The sequence below is a fragment of the Pagrus major genome, chromosome 15, assembly GCF_040436345.1.
Source record: "Pagrus major chromosome 15, Pma_NU_1.0".
Lineage (NCBI taxonomy): Eukaryota > Metazoa > Chordata > Actinopteri > Spariformes > Sparidae > Pagrus > Pagrus major.
This window is the reverse complement of record NC_133229.1, coordinates 8,928,315-8,953,217: the sequence shown is the minus strand read 5'-3', so window position 1 is coordinate 8,953,217 and position 24,903 is coordinate 8,928,315. Positions and strand designations below refer to the sequence as shown.

The 24,903-nt window shown below is 39.3% G+C and overlaps 1 protein-coding gene across 1 annotated transcript; it reads right to left on the bottom strand.

The window, feature by feature from the left end:
* Nucleotides 1–403: 403 nt before the first annotated feature.
* Nucleotides 404–24,175, bottom strand: lrrc1 (leucine rich repeat containing 1). The gene is made up of 14 exons (XM_073482365.1): nt 23,606–24,175; nt 14,543–14,660; nt 13,820–13,898; nt 11,937–12,026; nt 8,772–8,828; nt 8,532–8,595; nt 7,837–7,911; nt 7,540–7,684; nt 7,314–7,432; nt 6,342–6,425; nt 4,992–5,107; nt 3,850–4,019; nt 2,666–2,805; nt 404–1,845 (listed from the first exon to the last, which is right to left on the bottom strand). Exons 1-14 carry the CDS (start codon nt 23,762–23,764, stop codon nt 1,687–1,689), a joined length of 1,575 nt encoding a protein of 524 aa, XP_073338466.1. The 5' UTR covers nt 23,765–24,175; the 3' UTR covers nt 404–1,686.
* Nucleotides 24,176–24,903: the final 728 nt, after the last annotated feature.

The window sequence follows — 24,903 nt, the reverse complement described above, 5'->3', positions numbered from 1 at the left end:
CAAACTGGGATAATGCAGAAAAATATACATACATTCATTTTCTGATAGACTTGAAGCATTCCAGTGTCAGTACAACATGCAGCACGTGCAGGGTAGACAAGTCGAATGTGGCACATGCTGGCAGAGTATTACAGAAACATCATGCACTGCCGGACAGACAAAACAAGCGATGAAGGAGGGTCAGGAAATGGAATATCTGGTTTATTTCCTCAAAGGAAACCAGTTTAAGTCTGAGCTGACTTTGTCCATATATTATTTTTGGATAAAGATATTAAGACAGACCACACCAAATGTAACTTGTTTTAAACTCGGACATTTAGAAGTTCACAGCATTAGAAATTTTTTGAAATTCTCTCTCAACTCAACAGGCTGGCTAATAAAATTAAAAGGAATAACAAACATGTTTAGTGTTGCACTCATTTTATTGATCAGTGGTTAAAAAGTCATCAAAATCTCAAGGCACAGCGCCCCTGTGAGATTTTTCTTTTGTGCAGTTTGATCAGAAAATAATTAAAAACATTAAAAACCAACACTTGAACCGATTTCTCTGGTCCACTTTTTGCAATCAATTTTAAAGACAAAATAATACAATTTATCATGTACCATGTAAAAGGATTTAAGAAACGCTGAGAAGTGCATTAAAGTGGAACTTCTAACAACTGCCTTTTTAAAGGATGCCATCCTCTTGGTACGAACCTCATTCTCACCAAACCTCTGATGATTAATCTATACAAAACTCTTAGTTAAAGAGAGAAAACTTTTAAAAAATACAGCTGTTTTTGGCATCTTTTTGAAAACATTGCAAAGCAGTGAAGCACAGCAGCATATATAAATAAGACAGCATTGTTAGGTCTGCATAATTACACTGCAGATGAGCAAATAAAGTTTGATGTGCAGTACTTAAATCCAAACTTAATTCATCAAATCTATTTATTATCCAAAAATAAGTCGAGATGTTTTACAGGAGTCAAGGCCGTCCACTCACCCAATGACAATTATTATACGGATTGAATAAGACATTAGTGACTGTGTTTTGTTCATTGCTTTGATTTAAAAAAAAAGAAAAAGAAAGAAGAAAAAGTACCAAGAAAAAAAAAAGTTTAAAAATCTGAAACTGATTAAGAAGTTTCCTATACATTTTTATTTACATTAGAGCTGCCAAAAAGTATAAAAGTATCAATATTCACAAGAGACTATACAATAATCCTTAATCAGTAGGTCCAAAAACTCCTGCTTTTATGTTTGCCCAAAATGTAAAAAGAAATATTCACCCAGTGTTTTAAAAATAGATATAGAACAAATATAATACATTTACGAAGGTTTGACCATATTATAACGACTTATAATAGTGCAACTACCTAAAGTATATTTTAAAAAGAGGCATTTAAAAAAGTAATAAATCTTTAAAATATCTTTTTAAAAGGAGCGTCTCTGTGCAGATTATTGCTGTGGACATTAATTAAAAAGAGGAAGGCACGGCGGCCCTGATAGGCTGAGTCAAACACTTTTTTCACACAGGGCTGGAGATGGCGGAAGGTTACAGGCGTCCTGGGGTTTAATCAGAGGAGGGGTAGGCCACACCGGGGGTTCGTAGGTAAAAGAAAAAAAGGGGGGCTGCGGGGGAGGTTTGTGCAGGACGACACGGCGAGACACAGGAGGTAAAAAACATTTCTGAGGTAAAAAAGGTCACACAGACGTTGTCACTCTGTCTGCAGCGTTATTGACCTCGTTTTTGTTGGAGTCCAGGCCTTTGGCAGCGTTCAGGTCGTTGCGGAGGTTCTCGGCCGCCTTCTTCATCGTTTTCAGCTCACCGGGGTGAGGCGTGGCCCGGCGAAGTAGTGTTCCCTGTTTGAGGGGAAACAGTTTATTTGTTTTAACTGCAGCACAAAGGGCAACTGTTTACACGTGGAAAACAAAAGAATCCACAGTTTTTAGTCGTGCTACTGGCTGCTAATGTGGATGTCAGTGCACTACTTTGGTCCAGAATGAAATATCTCAATATCTATATAATGTATGGCTGAACCTTGCTGCTCGCAATTATCTAGAGTGTGGGAGTATGGCAGATTTTTAGACCCAGCAATGTGGTGCTATGTAAGCGCTGCAAATTGGAAATTACTTTTCACAGGTGGAACAAATGCTATAAACAAACACTTCCCTCAGCAGAGAATGCCTCAGCACTTTGTTTAAGGCAGCTGAAACAACAAGACAGACCCTGACTTTTTGTCCCCACCCAGGCATGATGTACTACGATTATCATTGAAAATCTTTTAAATTGATTTTCTAAATGTTCCTTCATCTGGGGTGATATAATTTCTAACGTTTATCTGTCATTTTATATTTTCTGTTTACTTTAATGACTGTGTATGAGTGAGAAAATAGCTTTAACCAAGTCAAGTACTTCAGTACTTCAGAGGGTGACTGGAATAATAGATATGTTAGTTGTAAAAACAATCGCCTATAGATAGATTTTTTAAAATGTATCGTTAGATGGAGCCCTGATATAATGTATTGCCAGTAACTGGAGGATGAACCCTATTGACTTTGATCCACTGAGTTTTCCTCTGGCACCATCAGCAGGTTAATATTTGTGGTGTGAAGTGAATTGTCACTAATTTCACCAACCGCCCAATGGATGGCTGTGAAATTTGCCCTCGGGCTTGCTCACCTTGTCGTCATCCTCCTCCTCATCATCGTCCAGGAAGTGAATGGCACTGATCCTGTTCACTGCTTTGTTGTCCCACGTGTCATCTGCCATGTCATTCACCAGGCTCTCCAGGGCTCCACAGCGGGCAAGATTATCAGAGCCTGTGGTCGTGTATTAAAAAGACACAACACAATTCGCATTACTGGAATTCACGCACACATCAGCATGCTCAGATGGAATTACAGAGTGCTAGTTGAAGTGAATACTTCAGTAGATTAAAATCAATATGGTTGTTATGATTGCTTCTCTGCAATCTGCCAACTCAAGAAATGAAAGCCGTCACATAACCGGGAGCCTGAAACTGCCAGATCACAGTTTCAAATCCCAGCTTAGTCACAGGCTTACAGCAACACAATCTTCCCTGCCCCCAACCTCAGCTTCAGCCTCGCTCATCTGACCTCCACCAGTCTTATATCTGCATCTCACCCTCTGAGAGGCAGCACGTCACAAAAATGAATGAATACAAGCCCCTTTTCATTTGAAGGAGAGGCAAACATCTTTTCACATGCAAAGTACAGTGGCAAGCAAGGAACAAATATTTTGCAGTGAATCACAAACACTCTGCATGTTTAGGCCTCAAGGCTGTGGACGGCAGCAAAGGAAAAAATGACAATAACCTGTTGTATCAGGCAGAGATATATCCAGCCCTCAGCCACATCTCTACCCACTGGGTGAGCCTTTAATGGCAGCAGGCCAGCCGCTGCTAAGCCTCTTTAGCTGCCCAATCCACTACATTTCTGAAAAACATAACCAAGGAGGGCCTCAAGGGACAGGAGAGGCCCTGATCTGTTATAGGCTCTGTGATCCCTTACAGGACCTCATAATCGACAAGATACTGCAGGGAAGGATCAGAGGGCGCAGAACACAGCATGCTTCCCCGAGCAGATCATGTGATAATGTCATCAAAAACCGCGGGGCACTAAATACTCTGAGACGATGCGACAACTGATGAGGACTATTACTCAAATGTCACAGTGTTGGCACCAAGTCACTTTACTCTGGGAGCAGCCCGACACTTGAGCAACATGGAGACACTGATCTGCAGGAAAATGTCGAGATACAGTCAGGTCTCCTGATAATACAGATGATTCATGGTGGTTATTCAAAACATCTGAGCATTATCTTCCGCTTGATTAAAACATTACCTTTGTCTGGATCACATGGCTGTTGAGGCAGCAGCACGCAGGTGAGCACCTTCTCGCCTGTGTCAGGGTCCTCGTCTGTCTGAAAGGTGAGGAGAGGCTGCGACTGGTTTTCTGACAACCACAAGGCCTTCAGTCGTAGCGTGGTCAGTGACATCGGTAAGTGGTGGAGCCTGCAAACCAACAGGATATAAATCACTAACCTGCTCATTTCACACAGGATTTACAGAAACCACACGGCACCTGCAGGTACACATTTTTGGATTAGCAGTTATGTCACATTAGGATGAGGAACTTCATTGTTGTTTTGACAATGTGGAGGGGGGGAGACGCTCTCCAGACATCGAGGGGAACGTGTTTGTGTGTGACTAAAGCAGCAGACATTCCTGCAGCTGCCTCTGAAGACAAAGCTTGGCCCAAAACAGGTAGTGGCAAAGAACCGCAGTCAAAACAACCTGACTGAAAGTGAGTAATATGAAAAAACATCAAAAAGTAATGTTGAGGAATTTAAAAAAAGAAAATGTGTATTTCACCAAATATTTATCAATACCAATACTATATTGTTAGCTTGGTATGAAAGTCTATATCATCTCACATTTAAGATATTGTCAGACTCTGGGAGTAATGGAATGTATGTAGCAGGATTACGAAATTAGGATACAAACAAAAGTAACTTTATCTTTACAGAAAAAATATGTACTTAGATAGCAAATACATTCAGTAAAAAGGGAATTATTATGGATTACTTAATGGATACACACAAGATTAAATCAAGGTAATTTTTTTATATTTCTTTTCTCTAGTCTTTGCTTGCCTGTGTTTGGTATTGAGGTAACCCAAAAGTAACAGAAAGTAATCAAGTTACATTACTTTAATAATATGTAATATTGTACAACTCTTAACATGTAATTAGTAACTGTATCAGAATACATTTTTTACCTAACCCTCCCAAGCCTGGAAACTAAAAAAATCGTGATATTATTTTAAAGCCTGATCAAGTAATATAAATAATTATCATTACTATTTAATTGCCAAGTCTCCAAATCACTTACAGCACAATGTGTTTTTACTGATAAGGCGGTATTCACTCCTCTCTGCCACCAAGAGATGAGTGAAACTGGATGTGAGTGTGTTGTTATACAAACCTGTTTCCAGACACGTCAAACACATGCAGCTCTGTGGCCTGTGACAGCTCTGCCGGTATCCTTATCAGTCTGTTCTCTCGTACACAGAAGACATTTAGACCGCTGCAGCCTCCGATCTATAACAACATGATCAGTGTAAGTCACAGTACAGCATGAAAACATAGCATAGACAGACACACATGGTTGTTTAACAGAGTCAGGACAAAAGAAACCAGAGTAAATCTGTCGTCAGCATTTGGCCACTTTGTCCCAGAATTAGTGATCTCAGTTGCAGAGCAGTTAAACATCAATGGGATGTGGCAGATGGACCTAAAATTAGGAACAATTAGGCCTAGTAGCCAGACAAAGCAGAGACTTGATGGGACAGTTAAACTGCAGTAGTAATCTATTCATCTGTTCAGACCTGAGTAGGATGCTGTTACAGAGATTCATCGTGATAAAAGGTTAAGCTAATCATTTATGATAGGCACTTGTTGCATTCACAAAAAGAAACGAAAAGAGTAGTTAGTAAACAAAGCAGACGAGGAAGAGACAAATTCTTAAACAAATACATTATTATGTCTGCTTCCATGTAAGCACGGACACAATTCTACCAAAGAAAATGTGTTATGAGCAACTAATCAACAATCAATAGAATCCATACAACTGGACCAATGGTCAAGTAGCTCAACAAGGCACAAATCAATACTGGGGCCATGGTTACACTGCGATTGTTCAGGATGTCATGCAATGGGGGGTTTGAGAAAACAGTGACACCATCGCCGTTAATTCATGATCTAGGCCGACTGTTATTTCACTGCAGACACTGCGCTCTTTGCATCATTAAGACACAGGGGCATTGTACGACGTCTAAAGGAGCCTTTCAGATGAAGTTTTAAAGCAGGCGTGCCTTCACTTAAACAGACAAGAGGTTCGAAAAAAATTCCACATACAAACACAATGGAGACACTCAAGACGGAGCTGAACGAGCCAGAAGACTGAGCAGTGAAAGTGAAATGAGAGAGCGCGACAAGTGAGAGCATTGTTGATCCAAACGTGAATGAACTTTAGATAGTTTGAGCTCAACAGTTGCGATAAAGAATTACATAACAATTGTTAGAGTCTAATTTAACAACATTTCGAATTTTTGGGGCTGATACCCATATCGGTATTAAGGAGTGACAAATTCTGATATTGATATATTGGTTATATCGGCCGACATACATACATACTTTTTTTGCCCAGTACTCTTTTAAGCAGCTCCACTCACTGCGATCAGTCAGAGTTTTGGACCATCAGTTGATGAAATTGCCTCTCAACACACTTTTACTGTTCAGTGAAATTAAGTTGGTTGATATATGAAAAGCTTACCTCCTTAGGTAATAATGTGAGCTGGTTTCTGTCACAGTTGAAGTTGGAAAGTCGCTTCAGTTTTCCAATACTCCTCGGCAAACTCTGTGGCAATATAAATAAATCAAATCAACAATTAGAGAGAACCTTTTGTGCTTGTGCACTTTTAAATACAATACACTACACAGTGAAGTGCTCTCAGAGACGAGGGGAGACATGTTGCTCATACAGTCCTTCATGTGACACAGAAAACAGAAAAGCAGACAGACTGGTGAGAGCAGCCATGTACAGATCCCCTGGATGTAGCTTTCAAACATTGTTTTACTGTGAATAAGTGCATCAATAACAACCTATCCTGAGCTATTTAATCTGATTTGGGAACAAAGTGACAAATACTTACAGCACAATGCCCTCAATCTAGTGCTAAAATAATAGTGTTTCCTTTAATCATTGGATCTTTAAACTCGTAAATTAGACTGTAATTCTACTATAAGTACTTGCTTAACCATAATTACATTTTAGATGTTTTTCCTATTGCCTAGTTTATTGACCAATCCCCACACAACTCAATGTATTCCTGTCAGATTTCCGATGTTTTACATGTCAGTGATTTATTATGAGACTGTGCAAACGCTTTCAATCATTTAAAAGCACAGCCTAGCATAAAATGTAGATTATTGTATGCTTTTTAGCTTATTCAATTCAATTCAATTCAAAATAATGTATTTGTCCCCGGGGGGCAATTTAAGGCACGTGGAGTAGTTGTACACAGACACAAAACAAGTCAGCACGTTAAAACAAGTCAGCACTTGAATAATATCCAATGGTGCTTTTGCAACTGTGTTTCTAACAAATTATTTTATTTTAAATTATAACATATCTTCTTCAACAGTCTGCACATTGCCCTGGTTACCATGGGCCAGCTAAGGCTAAGTTAAGCGTGTAAAATAAGCATGGAAGTGCTGATCCCACAGTGATGTAGTGCAAACACACCTGTATCTGGTTCTCTGTGAGCACAAGTTCAGTAAGGCTTTCACAGTTGCCAATGCTCTCCGGAAGATACGTTAGCCTGTTCTGATCAGCTTTCAATATGGAAAGTTTCCGTAGTTTTCCTGTAAAGAAAAAAATAGATATATCTTAATCAAAATCCACATTGTTCAGAGGCTTGCAAGATAGTATAATAATGCTACTGAAGAGCTGGGAGAGTCCACATACTTACCAATGCTTTCTGGTAGAGCATCGATGAGGTTCTGAGACACCAGCAGGTCAGTGAGCGACACCAGACCGCCCAACTCCTCTGGAAGTCGCTCCATTTTGTTTTCGGATACATCCAGACACAACAGGCTCTTCATACTGCCCATTTCCTAAAGTTCAGAGAAGAGACTTGTGGTGAGCCAATATGTGAGTTACAATAATAATCTTACAGTGGATTTTTTGTTTTTTGTCCAAAACTGTTATTTAGGTGTGTTGTTTGTCAAATCTCAAATACAAAAAATAGATTGGATGAATAGCTTACTGCAGGTATTTCCGCCAACTGGTTTCCATCCAGCCACAAGTCCTTCAAGCTGACAAGACAGCCTATTGACTCTGGCTATGTGGGAGGAAGAAATGTTGAAGAAAAAATTGAAGAGAGTGAGAGTCAGGAAAATAGAAGAGGAATAGAAAACACAAGGAAACAGAGCAGAAAAACACAATATAAGTGTATAGGATAAAAAATAACTTCTTTACACACACAGCGAGGTGAAGACCACCAAGTCTAAGCACTGAAATGAATGAAAATACGGTTCCACAACACTCTCACATATTTAAAATCTATTCTCTATTATCACAACTGAGAGCAGAAAAAACATCAGGCAGCATCCAAAAATGGAAAGAAATCGAGCTCAGTGGTCACAGGTCTGAAGAATAAATAGGACATAAAACAAAGCACATGAAGAGCCCTTTCTTGGCTGCCTGACTTTGCTTTGCTTGATCTGCCAGTAAATCATTCACCATCAGAGTCTGACCGCTCACACAAGATTACAACTTAAAACCAAAGCTCAAGGCAGATGGTCATCCTCCCATCTGGGTGATAAGAGGCAAAAGCTGTTCTCGAGGGATGCTAATCTACTTGGACGTGACAAGAACAAGGAAATGGGAAAAGTTTTGTTCTGCTCAGTTTGTGAGTAAACAAGTTCCCCTGCATCCAGAAAATTACAAATAAAAACTCACCAAACTGTATAGCTCATTATTTCCTAGGTCGAGTTCTTCAAGTTTGTGAAGTAAAGATAGTGACCTGCAGAGGACAAGAGAAGTCAGAGGCTTTCTGCATGTTCTATTAGTCATTAACCTCTGTTAACACAATAAGGGTGCTCCATCAAAATGTATAATTAAAGAGCATCAAAGTATACTTCAAAGTTATAGGCTATAACAATATATCCACACAGGCTGTGCGGTTGGTTGATTACTTACTCTGGCAGGAATGTCAGCAGATTTTCTCTGAGTTCTAGTGATGCCAAATTGACCAGACTGCAATGACAGGCAAAAAGAATGATGATTATATGTTTCTGAAAATGCCAAGAAAACATGAGCTGCAGTTTCTATATCTCCCCAAGATGGACATATAATACATATGATTGCTCTGAGTGTACAGTGGGAGAAAATAGAGTTTCTAGCTAAAATGGTTATTATCCTTGCAATCAGATATCTGGGAACAGGAAGTACTTTGGAGGTGTGCCGGTCTTATCACGTCTGTAAAATCTCGACAGCATAAACACGTGCTGCATACTTAAAATGAAGAACAAAATGTCTGAGTGGCATCAGAGACCAAAGTACAGGGTTATCTTTTTGCAGCGCTGCCTATGTGCGCCTCAGTACTGTACATGGAGCCAATTAATGGAGGATTTTATAACAGCCAACTATTGCAGTACAAAGTCCATCTTGTGGAAGAACCCAGAATAAATAACTCAGCCTTTATGTGGTATTAGAGTCGGACCAAAGTGTCAACATTCTTTTCAACATTTCACTGAAACACCAACAAACATTATGAGTCAATTGGCTGAGCTAAACTAAGACAAAATAGACATGGTAATAAATAGTTTGAAGACTTCTTTTCAGTCTCTCGAAGCCTTTACAGCGACAGATTACATTCATAATGTGAGCAAATGTGTGACCCGTGTAGACTGAGCCACAGGGACTAATAGAAACTAGTAGATATGTTTGAAGTGTTTATTAATTCAATCTACATAAAATCTATCTTGAGTGACTGGCCCTCAATTGTGACAACATGGAATACAACAACTTCTTTTCATCAGTCTTCTGTTTTTCATTCTCAAGAGCCGATCGTGGAGCCAAAAGATAGGAAAAATAATGAAAACAATCCCCAAACTGCAAGTGTCTCAGGTTACTGCAAAAGCCTTTTTTTTTTTTTTTTTTAAATCGGAAAGCACTCCCAACTCAGGAAGTACACCACAGATAACCCCATGCACATTTATCTTATTCACTTTCCCAACTGTGTTATGGTTTTCATTACCTTCTTCCCTTGATAGAGAGCAGGCCTCAAGTCACTGAGTTATGTAAGATAGATGTGGGACATATGTGGGGCACATGCCGTACCATGAGGGGAAGGTTGTTAGGAGATCTCTTGAACTTAAGGAAGACTGTGTATGTCATAGAGGTAACCCTGTTAGACTGTGTGCACAGTCAAAATAATGTAAATCAGTGGCTGCGGCTGTAAAAGCTCCAGCTGTGTGTTCAGTTTGTAGCCGTTGCCATGGTAAATAACATGAACAATATGAGCTGTTATAGCCATGAATTTCTCTCTAAAATAAAACTTTTTTGGAGGGGATTGAAATCATTTCTGTACAGGAAAAACCCTGTAAATGACATTTCAAATTCGACATTGAGGTCAAAGCAAGCAAACGTTTAAAATCCATCCTAGCTCGTTCATCGATTCATCAATTACTTGGCAACTGTTAAATGTATCCCAAAGTAGTTTGATAATCAATTAATCAGCTAATCTAATTAGTCATTTTTTAGATTAAATACTGTACATGTATGACATCAGATTAACATTTAGTCTAAGAAGCCCATGTGTAACTAGCATAGTATTATTTCAAAGTCTACAATCCTGACCTATGATCACTAAAGCAGCAAAAAAAGAGTCTTTTCTCAGATCACACAGTCAGGCTCTCATCCGCCATCCACGATTATCCCCGAGAGGCTCGGCAGTAATTCTTAATTTATGGCACCGTGGCAAGCCAAGACAAATCTCTGTTTAGTTTAGCTAGAACTGTTTCAACACGTATCTAATGGTTAAAATATGCCATCCAAACCACTGCCAGTAATTATTCAAAACATACTACTGGACAACGTCAGCACGAGTTTCACTGAGGAAATCAATGTCAGAAAACCCGCCATTAAAGAACATATCTATATTGACATCTGTTTTTATAATTCAGATTTTAAAAATACATTAAATTACCCTGGTGTTAAAAAAAGCAAGGGTCTGATAAAAAGGTAACAGGATGTAGCAATGTCTACAGTAGCAGACTGCATCAATTTACCCCCTTAAGTCCTGAAAGGGTTTAAGTTAAGTTTCCCCTGAATTCCAAAAGTCTACTAAAAACATCCCTTGTGGCAATCTGACTTAAAAGCACATAGTTCTGTTATTAAATCCAACTGTAATTGAACTCAACAATAAGGGAGACCTCATAGGAATAAGAATGTTGGCGGACATGAGCTTTCACTACAGCAGATTATGTGCCATCTCACAACAAGCCTTTTATGAACAACGACAATGAAGCCAAGAAGAAAACATTGACTGATAAGTCTGTGAAGAGTAATGCAGTTGGTATGTTTTCTTCAATCCGGCAAGATGGTGGAGACTTTAGAAGAAATGATTGCAAGAGAACTTAGAAATGCGCGCCCTTTGACATGCTAAGTGTATTTCTGTCGCTAATAGCATTTACTGCATAACCTTCAGTGAGTTGTGCAGGAGGAGGTTTACTAATGGTCTGGAACATCACACATTTTTAATCTTTAAGCTCAAAAGAAACAGTGTCTTTCTGTATGTTAATTGCTGTGTAGGTGGACCTCTCACTGTGTTCATTGGCTAAAAAAAACTGCAGCAATTGTCAACCTGACTAATTTGCCACTAGAAAACACACACAGAAGTGCCTCTCTAAAGAAATGTTTTTAGCTCAGTGCATTTTAAAGGGAAATGCTGACGCTTGAGCTGCTTTTATACACTAGACTGTTTGTCTGTTTACAGATCGCTGAGGGTGAAAATTAAATTTGGTTCCGTATTTTCAGAATAAATATTGGGTGAAATTAATTATCATCCCCAACCACACTCACACCTCAGGCTAGACGTCTGTGCCAAGATGTCTCAAAACAAAGAGGTAGTCTTGAAAGTCTTGAAAAGATTTAGATTTATGTAAGGTTACAAACATCTTAAACACCATTTGTTTACCATTTGATGAAGGTAAAATAGATATCAACAGCATTCATTTCACAGTAAGATAAACAGTTTCATTTTTGCCTTGGCTATGAAACTGTGGGAAAGTGACATTGGCAAAGGCTAGACACACTTAATATGTCAGGACACGTATGATGAAACATTGTGTATTTACTTACTTTCCAATGTTATCTGGAAGAACTTGCAATGAAATATCATTGATGGAAAGGCATGTTAGATTCCGTAGCTCTGGAAAGCTTTCAGGTAACCTGGAGAAATAAAAGACAGGCCATGATGTCATGAGTACATAAATAATAATTTCATACATCAGCTTTAAATACTCCTACAAATATTTTTTAACTTAAGGGGGAACAGTTGACTAACATTAGAAGATTCTGGTTGAATGTTCATGTTGCTTTCTTTCTATTGGGCTGTAATGTTAAGCAAGAGTACTAACACACCACAGCCATAAACTCTCCATGAGTTGTTTATCGATGCTTGTTCCCATTAATTCAATTCAATTCAATTCAATTCAATTCAATATGCTTTATTGGCATGAATGTAACAGAGACAGTGTTGCCAAAGCGTTAAGTAATAATGAGATTACAGTAAAATTAAAAAGAAAAAGCAACCATCATCTCTTCCTCCTGCCCTGTCCTTTCTATTCAAAAGTATACTTGGTGCTTAGGCTTTAAGATCAAATGTTTTAACTTTTATGTGAACATCTAATAACAATAAATCACAGTAATCACAAAAATTCCTGAGAATTTTTTCCTCCTGAAAACAGTAAACTATGTGCCCAGATTCTCATTTTTTAAATGGAGACAAACAGACTGCAAACTTTCTTTTGTCTGGTTTTCACTTTAAAACCATTATTCTCTTTAATATTGCAGGCTGACCAGATTGGACTACTGTGATGGTAGTTGTGGTCACATCTTGATCCACAGCAGGAAAAACAAAATAATGCTTCTTGCGTCCCTTTAGCTCCGGTTATTTCCATTTTTGTGGCAGGCTAAGTGTACTTGTAACCCTCTTTGAGTATCCTACATAAATATGGGCTTGTGAGACTTCTTCTGCTCAACAAAACATTATCTGTAACTACTGTAAGCCAAAGATCCTATTGAATACAAAGCTTTAAAAACTTGGGTTTTGTATATTCATTGAGCAGGCTATCAACAAGTCCTCACTGTCTGTCAAGCCATCATGTGCTACTGTTATTTGGAACAAGCACACTGGAGCTATGTGTAAACTAAATCTAGGTTAATATAAACACAACTCTCACCACATAAATTCAACGTACAACGTGCTATCAACCCAAATAAGAGGTCCTTTCATAAAAAGAGTGAATACAGATAATTAAGTTACAGTTAATACCATTTTCTGATGCTGTCGAGGTTGTTTTTAAACACAAGACAAAATCATGTCCTTTTTTTCAATTATGATGATTTAAAAAGTACTTATTTTTGCTAATCAAATGTATTTTCTGAATATAGCAGAAAAAATAAAGATTGGGCCTTTAATATCCACATGAGATTGATAACCAAACGACATCAACCTTCCTGCTAACCCACAGTCGCAATTAGACCTTTTTCTATTTGACTGTTAAAATAGAGCTGATTAAAGAGTAGAAAATTAGGTTACTACTGGAAAAACCCTGTGCGTGTGTGTGTGTGTGTGTGCGTGTGTGTGTGTGCGCACTCTCAAAGCATTGAACGCCTATGCCTTTGTAACACTATTCATTGTTGCCCCCTAAACTATATACTGCAAAGCAATGTGCTTTTGCACCTGCTGAGGTGCAAATTAGACTCAGTCCCACCCAACAATGAAAGGCAGAGTATGCAAAATCTGCAGTCTGTCATGGAGAGTGTATAAATGTTTATAATGGCAGGTAGAATTGCAGGGGAGATTTTAAAAAAAAAACTGCAGATGATCAACAAGAAAGATTTGATTTTTCAAAGATGTACGCTGCTTTTTGTTATCTCATTTTTTAAAATCTGGATAAATATGCGGGATCAAGGAACAAGTATTGTACTTTTGAGAGGTAAAACGTAAATAGGACTACCTTGTTAATGGATTTCCACTGAAATCAGCCACTTGGAGGGCTTTGCAGAATGAAATGCTCTCTGGGATTTCCATAATATCTGAGTAAGAAAAAAGACACATGTTAAAACACTCCTTAATCACTCCACTCAGATCATAAAGCATGATCTAACTTCACTGAATATACAATAGAATCAGCAGCAGTTAAATCATACATGTCAAAATGATGAAGACAGTTGCTTTAAGTGCTAAAGTGATTGAAAAAAAACAAAACAAAAAACAAAGACATAACTACAATCGTAAGATGGCATTTTGTGTTAAATCTAGTGTAGGATGAACCTGTTTGATTACTCAATAGTTATGTTACCCTAAAGGTCAACTCTTAAAAGTAATTATGACTCAACACATTCAGTACTGTGTGTTAAATGTCTGTTTGTGCTTTCTTTAACTTAGTTGACCTTCTGAATCTGGTTTCACCCTTCAGCCACAACTGTGAGCAGTCTGCTCTGTTGCAGGAGAAATCTCACCAGTGTGCCTACAGGAGTGTGTCTCCGTCACCAGAGACAGGCTAATGTAAACCATCTTTTCATGCTTCTGCATTGCATCAGCTTCACTTGCGGGGAGTAAAACTGTCAATGTGATTCATTCGTGTTGCTTGATTACAAAAAATTGCAGTCAGGAAGAAAATACAGAGAAATACATTTTTGCAATATGTACCTAATGGTACAGTATTTTCCCGTCTTACCATTTCGAGAAACATCTAGTTCTACCAGCTGCATGAAGTTGGCTATTTCTGGTGGAAGTCTCTGGATCTCATTGTCACTCAGGCCAAGTTTTCTTAGTTTCACCAGATGGAAAAATGGCTGAAAGGTGAAAAGAAATACATATTCAGTAAAACAATTTAAAGGGTTTCATTTTAGCAATGCTCTTTAACAACACTGGTGCATCTTGGACTGATTACAGAGTTTGCACTCGTTTACCTCCTAGAATCACTCCCTTATAAAGTTAGACACAACAATTAAATATATTCATTCCAATTTCATGCAACTGCATGTGATTTGAAGTTTGGTGACACAAATGAAAAACATAATTTAATGAGACTTGGTTTTGTATTGCAGGAGTATGCGCCTTGTCAGCGTTTCAGAAATAATGATGATTGAATGAATGACTGCTTCTTACTTTTATAGAGTGTTAAAAGTGTTTTTAATTATTCTGGCTGATTAGACCTCTGCTTGTAATGAATTTGGGTGGGGCAATTATTGGAGTCACATTGGTTCTCCACAATGTGAGAACGAAAGATAAAGGTGTGAGTCGTCTCCCGCTCCAACAGGACGAGACAAAATGTCTAATCAGGCATATTAAGTGAAAACACCTGAGGAGGTGAACCATGTGTGAGAAGGGGCATAATAGTCTAGTTGTTATTCCTGTATCACTCTCATACATCTTCAGCAGAAACATTCAGTACTCGTCTGTGTCCTGAAATATTGTACACATTATATCAGCTCTGTTATGATAACTGCATGCATGGCTGCTCTTAACAGCTGAATAACTGTATAGACCTTTACCACAGAAGACAATTTTACATGTCACAGTATTGAAAAGGACAGGCTTAAATAATATACTTAATGATGGCTGGATTTATTTAGTTGCTTTAGTTTTTTTAAGGATAGGAAGAAGAGGAAGAAACGTTAAAAGACGAAGACAAAGCAGAAGGATCTTGGTATTGTTCGTGCTGGTTCACTGTCATGACTCACAGGTACTCTTGAATAGTGCAGAGTCATCGTTAATGTTATAATTAACACCTGTGCTTTTCCTGCTATGACAAGTGACAAGACAAAGTGTCTGCTAATTGGTTGAAATGCATTAACTTAACCTGAAGCTAGCAGCAAGCTACAGCAATGACTAGACATATGTCTAGGACGACGGATGACGATGGATGACTCGAGGATTGGCTGGAGAGGCGGTTTAGTATGAGACCACAAGCACGATGATGAAGGCCAGTCTGTGGCCTCAACATGTTTATTTCTGTCACTCTTTTATCCCAAAAAGACACAAGGACTGCCATGGGCAAGGGTATTTTTTTAAACTATCAGCTATAAGCAAAGGGGAATTTTTTACCCATCTACTTTCAGTTCTTTGCTCTGGTTGTACAACCTTTAAAGCAAATAAAAGGTTTCAAATAAAAGCAAACAGCAGCCCATGACAAAATATCTCCTCTATTTCAGTAATAAGTCTCTGTCTGTCCCGGCCTGTGTTTAAATTCGTCCAACATTAGAGCTGCAACAATTACTCAATCAGCTACTAAATTATTTCCACATCATTTTGTAATTCTTTAAGAAAAAAGGTCAAAATGTTCTGATTCCAGCTCCTGAAATGTAAATATTTCCAGTTTCTTTACTCCTCTATGACAGCAAACTGAATCTGAATCTTTGGGTTGTGGACAAACAAGAGATTCGAGGACTTCATCTTGGGCTTTGGGAGACACTGATCAACATTTTTCACCATTTTCTGACATTTTATAGCCCAAAGAATAAGTCGATTGAGAAAATAGTCAATAGATTGATTGACAATGAAAAGAATCGTTACTTGCAGAGTTACTACAGACCCCTGTCCTCTACTGTGCTTTTCTGACACTATCATGGTCACTACTTAGAAGTACAGAGATCTGTCTTTATTGCCAATTCCTGAGAGAGAAAGATCCAGTTGGCACTCTTATTTAAAAGGCAAAAGCAATTATCACAAGCACATACTTGACGCCCATAACAAGAGCAGGCAGAGCCCTGCCTGTGTGGTGGTAAAGCAGGTAGTTAACAATACTGCTCCAGGTTCCTTTCAATGTTTTGGCATGAACAGAAAAAACAGCCTCTTGAATTTCCCCATCTGGCCTTTTTCCCTGCTATTGCTAGTTACAAAGCAGCTGGCCATGAACTGGAACCAGTAAAGGTTTGACATTTTTGTTTGAAAAATGAAACGATTAATCAATGATCAGAATAATTGCCGATTACTTTTCTTTCGATCAAGTGACTTTTTTGTCGTAAAAGCGTGTCACATGAAACATGAATCCAACCTGCAATAGCTTTTTACAACCACCTGTTCCACACCCTCAATATGGTTTGAGTGGCATATTATGGATTTCAAAACTGTAGTGGAACACTTTACTTATTCAAAATGTCAACCTTTTTAGGCTGTAGGAAAAAAGTGTCTTGCTTTTTAGGAGGAAACTAGACTGGTGTCCTATCTGGTTCCCCTTTATATAAACTTACTGTCCTAGAGCTGTATGCTCAGGTAAATGTAATGTTTGGTCTGGAGATTGCTGGATCTCATCTGAAAATAGGTTCATTATATCAGTGTGGCTGGTGCAGAGCTAATCCATGCAGCTCATTGTTGTAAAATTAGCCCCACATTCAGCACATTACCAGCCCTTAATGATTTCAGATTAATTCTTAATGATTGTGCCATTTCCACTAATATTCAATGCTACCGGCCTCAGACTACAGAGCTTGGTCTAGGCCTATAATTGTTCTTCTTCTGGATGTTTAACAAGAGTAAGTAAGACCAAAGAAAGCATAGAAGGCAGCACATAATTCAATCATTGTTAATTCAATGTTATTGGACTGCCAGATCCTCTTTAGCTAAACTCATGATCCAGCTGCTTATTATATTATTTATGTGCACATCAAATAAGGCCCAAGAGTCCAAAAGTCAAGCTGCACCCTATTACAAAACGCACAAGGTTTTTAGACAGTTCAAACAACCTCTAATCCATCATTTCATCAAGCAAACAATCCTGCACTCTTACAAGTCCTGACATCTGACTGAGCTTTAGCATCATAACAACCTTAATTTCACTTTCACCTTCCATTTATATTGTGTAGCCAGTTAGTTTCTTTCTGCTAAGTCTCTCAATCTCAAATGTAAGCTCAGAGATTTATCTCTTGATGATATCCCCCAGAAAGTCTTGGCTAGTACAGACTTGTTAATTTCCAGGAAACTAACCTGAACTGTGGCAGATGAGTAGGTAAAGCAAATTCAGTCGAGGGCTTATTTTACTAACATGTTTAGCACTCCTAGACTTCTTACTTGAACTACGCCACTCCTCTTTGACAAACGCAGCTACAGAAGCAAACACAGGTACTCTGAAACCTTCAGTATCAAGAGAAAACAAAGGCAGTTTTATTCAAATGTTCACCATCCTAATCTCTTGATAACAATAAAGACAGGGATAACAAGTAACAGAGAGCCATACATAATTGATTCTTCTGTACAATCAGTGTGGTCGCAAATTTGCATGAGCTTTGCGAGTCTTGCATTAATGTTAGTGACAGCAAACCTGTTCGTCCTGTTGGTGTCACTCAGCACCACGCCCGCCCCAAACAATCACCCATGTGTGACGAAAACCATAGCAGGCTGAGTCAAGAACCTATTAAAAATTCACTAAACTTTCAAGTCAATGTTTGAATCCTTAGTTTCACCATCGGCACTGTTTGTAAGAGAACAAGCAGAAGCTGGAAAGTGGTTTGTGGGAAGAGAGTGCATGGCTTACTGCACTGAAAAAGCCATTAATGTACTCAAAAAATACATTAAAGACATCAGACTGTAGGATTTTTGACAGTAGATGAATATAATGTGAAGTTTGTTCATCAGGACTAGGCTTCTGTCTGGTCATAATTTAATTACATCTGCAAGGCCACAACCCTGCACCTACAAAGACTTAAGTAAAAGACATAAGTGTTGAATGCTGAGTAGGGTCTAAGGTTACATGGTCATGCATACAGTGTTGTATATCACAGCACAGACTGGAGTTTAAACTGCCGTGTCAGTCACTCTACAACTACCTTTATGATGCCTCTTTCTTTGCAAGAACTTCTTGTAGATCACATGACATTTAGTAAGTCAGCTCAACCACCAGCTTCCTGCTCTGGACCTCTATCTTTACCACTTCACAGATGTCATAAACCCTGCAACTTCCTGTCTCAAAGATGAATTCTTCTCTGTTTTTTCTCTCCATCTCTACCTTCACAGTGTGTGTAATGTTTGAAACTCTTAGATGATGATAATTACTACAGAGTATTTAAAACAAACTTTACTAGTATTTAAAACAAATCTCCATTAAAATAGTTTTTTCCAATCAACAGTCAAAAGATATTCACTATGCTATCATACATTGTCTGGAGTTGTCAATTCATTTTTGGAATTTTTGTTAAAAAAATAACTTGATTATCAAAGTTGTTGCTGAGTGTTTATTGACTAATCATTGTATTGCTCAGCTACAACTAGCTAGGGCTGTCAATACCATCCATTTCTGGGGCTTGTGATAATTACCTGCAAATACTCGAAGCTTCAGCTAAGGATATCATACTTTCCTAAAACTTATGTTTTTTTGTTTTTTTTTGCTTATAGGCTGGATTTTGCAAATAATATGAGCCTAACAAGAGACAAGGATAAGATGGCAGTGTCAACCCCTCCAACCACAGCCCTGTTGGAGAGAAGGTACTTATGAGGACGGTTTTCCACTGGCAGATATTGTTCTGTGCACTTGTATCACATGCACACACCTGGTTTTTATATGCGTGGGTTTAGAGGCTATATCTACACCATACAGGAGCTCTATTTCTCATTCTTTATCAGTCCTCTGCCTCTTTTTTGGTGCAGCTGACTCATCTAATTCCTCTTTAAAAAAAACTAAACCAAACAGAAGAAACCGAGGCATTCAATTACTGATTTGGATGTTGATTAGCATTGAGAAGTCAGAAGCTTCGAAGCTTTGAAACATTTAGGTCAGCCCTACAACTAGCAATTACATTTGCTATCGATTAATCTGATCGGTTAATCAGTTAGTCTATTCAGATTTGTTTTATTTGACCAACAGTCCAAACCCTAAATATACTCAGTTTATTATAATCATCATATATAACAAAGAAAAGAATCACATCCTTACATTGAAGAAGAGCAAAAGCTTTTTGTTTGAGAAATGACTGAAACAATGACTCAATTTAAAACTGGATGCCGATTAACTTTCTCTTGATTGACTAACTGATTTATCAGCTAATTGTCGTTGTTCTAATTAATGCCATGATACATATACGTTGCAGATGTAAAGAGTTGTTGTATAACAGTCATTCAAACAACACCTCAGTCTTACAGTGTCACTGGAGTTGGAGAACGCGGAAACCGCATTCATTTTTAAACTGGACTAACTGGCAGGAGCATTTCAACAGCCTGTGAGGCTTACATTTCTTCTCATCCTATTGGTTTTTTTAGTTTGACTGCTGTTTACTAAGCTAACGACTGCTATTTCGAAAGTAGACTGAAGGTATGTATCATGAGGGCCAGTTGCTGAATGGAAACTTTGAATAAACAAAGAGACACGAGTTACTGTTTGCTAATTCTGTCCAGCGCCTCAGCACAAATAATACATAAAACAATCGAAAAAGCAAAATAGGGCCTACAGCCATTAAAACACAGTGCAAACCTGTGTGTCATGTTTCCATGACTCGGTCAGCAGATTTTTCTTTGTAAAACTATTGAAACTATCTGCTCAACGTCAACTTGCCTCATCTTGTTTCGGTAAAAACACACCTCTGCCGTTTCATCTTACCGTTACTGCCTTGTGCATGTCTTTATATGCCTGCTGGTACAAATGATTGACTTGAAATATGTTTACTGTGTCACGGCTTTGTTGCATCACTTTTAATACAACACTAAAATAAGTGGTCAGCGTTTACTCAGTTAGCCACCTTGGAGGCAAATGTGAGGAGGCCACACAGCGAGCAATGAACTGCACTGATGCAAAGGTTTATCCAGTTGGACGTTTCTTGGGTTCACTCAGCAAGCATTGATGACATTAGTTACATGCCGAAGAGCACAATAAACAATTTCTCATGTCGGCGTGTACATAATCCACCCCTCAGTCCTCTAAACTCAATGACATGAGTATAGAGATTGCCAAATTGTCACATACTTATGTGTGTGTTGTCACAATGAGGGTACACCTGCTAATCACATCATGTGGGTACAGACGATGGAAAGAGGGCTAACTTTGCCAGTACCTCGTTTGTCAGGTGTAAAGTCTGAGATGTGTGTCAGTTCATGGTTTTATTGGTCTGTGCCTAACAATTCGGGTCAATGATTCATCACGACTTCATTAGAAAACACTAGCACATACAAACGCACTACTGAGGCAACAACAAAACACATAATGCCGTCTTTGTTTTCAGTCAGAATACCTGTTCCTGTGCTTTTCTTCGATGGACAAAGTAAGCAGTGTGACACAGCCACGGGAGGTTGCTCACATTATCTCTGTTCCATCAAATTTCTATGGACGAGCCAAGTCCAAACATATTCTGTCAGCTCTCTTTTCTTCCCTTCATGGACACAATCCCTGTACTTTCTATTCAGTTAGAAACCAGCTTCAAGGGTTCAATGGCATTTAACCAGCCGTTTAACTAATTGTTGAGTCACACAACAGTCCTTCAATCCAATCGGCTTTACATCTAACCCACCGTGACTTCAGTTATATGAGGTCGCTGGACTAAACCTTATTCTATACTCTCCGTATTGCGTGCTTTAAAGGTTACATTGAGAATACAGAACACAATTTTCTCAGGCTTAAAATACATTCCCCAGAGTGCCACTGAGAGCAACTTCTACAATAAAACCGGTTTGGCTGCAGAAGTTAAAGGGAATATGTTGACAAACCACAAAGTCAATCATCCTTTCACTCAGTACAGAAGCTCAAGGCTATATGTCAGAGAGAAACCGCAGGTCAGACCTTTGGTATCTTGAGTTTCAAGTCTGGACGTAGGGAAATGAAGCATCCTGATCCATGAGAAATAACATGCAAATCCTTTAACTAGTATCCCACTTAATCCAGAGCGCTAGGGTCACAAGAAAGAAGGCTAGGCTTGTGTGTCCCCACCTCACCAAGACTGTCAGTAATTCAGTAGCCTGCAATCCTCCTACATGGTTGTTATTAACCACAATAGAGCTGCTGTGATTGGGAACGAAGGTGTGCGCTGTAAAAGGTTACAGTCACGTTTTGTTTTGTAGTCTTGTATTTTCAAGACAAACCAGATTGACCTGAAGGATGACTTCATGGGCCTTTGAATACATCTCCACAGTGAATAGACGAGTCGAATCCATCACCTTGGGCACTGGGAAATCATTTTTCACTCTTCTCTGACATTATAATCTGACGCAGAAGATGGTTTGTTACCCAGAACCATCTAGGAAGTTATCAATAGAAAGAGTTTGGAAAAGGGCGGGAACTTTCAAAGAATACTTAGCAGGTGATTGGACAGACCACCTGTCTCTGATGGTCTATTACGGCGAATTTCCGCCAACCAGATAAAGAGTAAGACAGCGCTGCCATCGGCGGAGCCACTTTGTAAATCAAACTCTTACAGAAGCCAGTCGAGAGAAGAGCGAAAACACCATCGGGAAATCTTTGCTCTTCTTTCCTCTCCAGTTCTGATATAATTGGAGCTAAAGCAGCATCTACACTAACCTCTTGAGGAGCGGCGACTGTTGTTTTCCAACAAACAACCACTTCTCCTGCTGGTTGTCACACCTAAACCACACACCATGCCTGCAAATATCCACAAGGATGTTGACTGGTTCAACCCCTGTGTGTTTGGCCCACAAGGGCATAGCTCGAGGCCTGGCACGATGGATTTGTGGGATCACATGATCTCGTGAATAAAGATGACGATGAACAATACAGTATTGGTTTTCTTTAAATTCCAAAGACTGAGGTATACAGATTTTTATTTTGGAAAAAAGTGAACTTATTTTGGATCTGTGTTTCGTATCGGTGGAGAGGTTGAACTGAGCTATCAGGCTCTGTATCTGGACCATAAACTGGTTCATCTATAAAATGATTGACAGATTATTAGGTGCAGCCCATCAGGACAATATTGTGAAATGAGACTGGAGAATAGAGGTTGGAGGCTGGTTTTATTACCAGCTGTTTGACAAAAAGTACTAAAGGCTAGATCGGCTTACTGGATTTTCTTCCGAAGCTTTCATGGCCTTCATCTATGCACTCAGTGAGCCTTTTTTGCCGTAATACTTACTTCCAATGTCAATAATGACCATTTAATCTTTACGTCACAGTTGAGTGAAACAATTGTCTTACTTGGAAGAGGAAATGCCTCTATCTGCTTGTAAATCATATCATAATTAATTTCATTCTCCTGTACCTGGAAGAAGTATTGCCCTAGAGCACCATAACTCATAAGCCTTTAATATTTATCAGGGCACTGAGTCACACAGTAGTGACTTCAGGTTTTATCAATCTTATTAAATTAAACTCGACTCCCTGAAAGAATGAGGTATTTTAGTGCTCCCTACATGCAGTCATGGCTCTGTGTAGAGTCAAAGGGTCATGGGTATGTCTGACCTCAGCATGGGATCACCTGCCCAAACAGGTTTGACATATCAGACAACATGTCAGTGCTTTGCTTCGCAGTAGGCCATGAATGCCTGAGACACCTGGGACTCCAAATGTTTTATGATCAAACCCCACACTCTAACACATGTGTTGTGTTGACCTGTGGTGGGAGGTGTAGTTCAAGGGAAATTTCCACCTACACAGGGTGCTTGCCTTGCTGATCTTGCGTAATTATTGTCCCCAGGTCCCACCAGACTCTCACGGGATGCCTGATCAGCTCAGTTAGCAGCTCTGTGTCAGAAACACTTTAACTGGAGGGACGCATTTCATGTTACCAAAAATAAGCCACGGCACCCTGCCTCTGAACCTGCCATTAAAAACCAGTGAGAGGAAGCGGGGTTTTTTTTTCCTGCTTACCTTGGGCAAGTCTCGGAGTTGGTTGGCATCCAGCAACAGCTCCTCCAAACTCCGTCCGTAGCGATAAATCTCGTCGGGCACATACAGCAGGGAGCAGTGGCGTTTATCGATCATCTCAACATGACGGTTGCACCGCCACAGGGGTATACAGTGAAACATCACGGGGGAGGTGGGAATAAATCTCGTACCCGTGCGATAAACAAACAGCGGGCAGGAGCGGGATGCAACAGATTGCCTCGGCGGGACAGTCCTGGACTAAATTCACCGTCAAACACACGCGAGGCGAAACTCGCAGGCAAACAAACACCGAAACTCCAACCGAAAGTAAGTCGCTGCAGCGTTACCGAGCTAACGTTCGTTCTGTCGCGACGAACATGGGATTTGTTCTCCGTCGTCGTCTCACTTGGGTTACTTTGCAGGCACCTGTTTTTCCTCCGCTTGGTTCCTCCTCGTCTCACGCCGCTTTTAAAAGCCCCTCTTTATAGCGTCAAAAACACAGGCTACATCTCCGTGTGGAAGAGGGCAGCGTTCTCGTTTTTCCGTCTCGTCCCGGAGTTAATTTCCTCTCCCGTCCAGTTTCTGACCCGGAACATTCACTCCCTCATTCCAATCCTACGTCATCATCCCAGGCCGCTCCTCCCTCCGGTCCCTCCTCTGGATAGTCCCGTCCCGCACGGGGCCGCCATGATGGGACACACAGGGTACACAGGGGGGGTGGGGGGGGGACACAAGCTGAGAAGTGTGTACTTTAATTAATAGTTTAAATACGACTTTAGTGACATCTGTTGTTTAAAGTTTAGCGTGTTGGAAACTAAGGGAAGCTATGAGGCACAAAAGTGTGCATAATGCAGCAGCAGGTGGATTAGTAACTTTTGTCTTTTACTATTTAAAGGGGCGCTATGTAGTTTTTGGAGAAGGAATTCAAACTAAGAATTTTAATATTTACAATATTAATGAGGTAATAATGAAATTTGGAAATATTTACCTTTTCCATAAGTGAATAAACAAGCTGTTCTCAGAGGAAAATAACGTCCCAAGAACAGTCCCAAGGTGGCAGGGTCCGCCACATATAAACAAAGTAAAACAGTATGAAGTTGTGTTGTTCTTAAAGGTGTCCCATTCGTTTATTCAGTCATGAAAACAAAGAGAGTTTGTTTATTCAGTTTGTTTAGGCATAAACAATCAGTCAATGAAGATTTTTCTTCCCCAAAACAACATAGTGCAACTCTTACTTTGAAAAGAAGAAATATGTTTTTATTTAAATTCATAAGTGATTGAGCACATCCTCGCTCAAGGGT

Coding starts and splice junctions, on each gene's coding strand:
- lrrc1 (XM_073482365.1), bottom strand. CDS start 23,764: ATGTTTCACTGTATACCCCTGTGGCGGTGCAACCGTCATGTTGAGATG. Junction 14,661..23,605: donor AACTCCGAGACTTGCCCAAG/GTAAGCAGGAAA, acceptor TTCACCTTTCAG/CCATTTTTCCATCTGGTGAA. Junction 7,433..7,539: donor TGCTCTACCAGAAAGCATTG/GTAAGTATGTGG, acceptor TTTTCTTTACAG/GAAAACTACGGAAACTTTCC.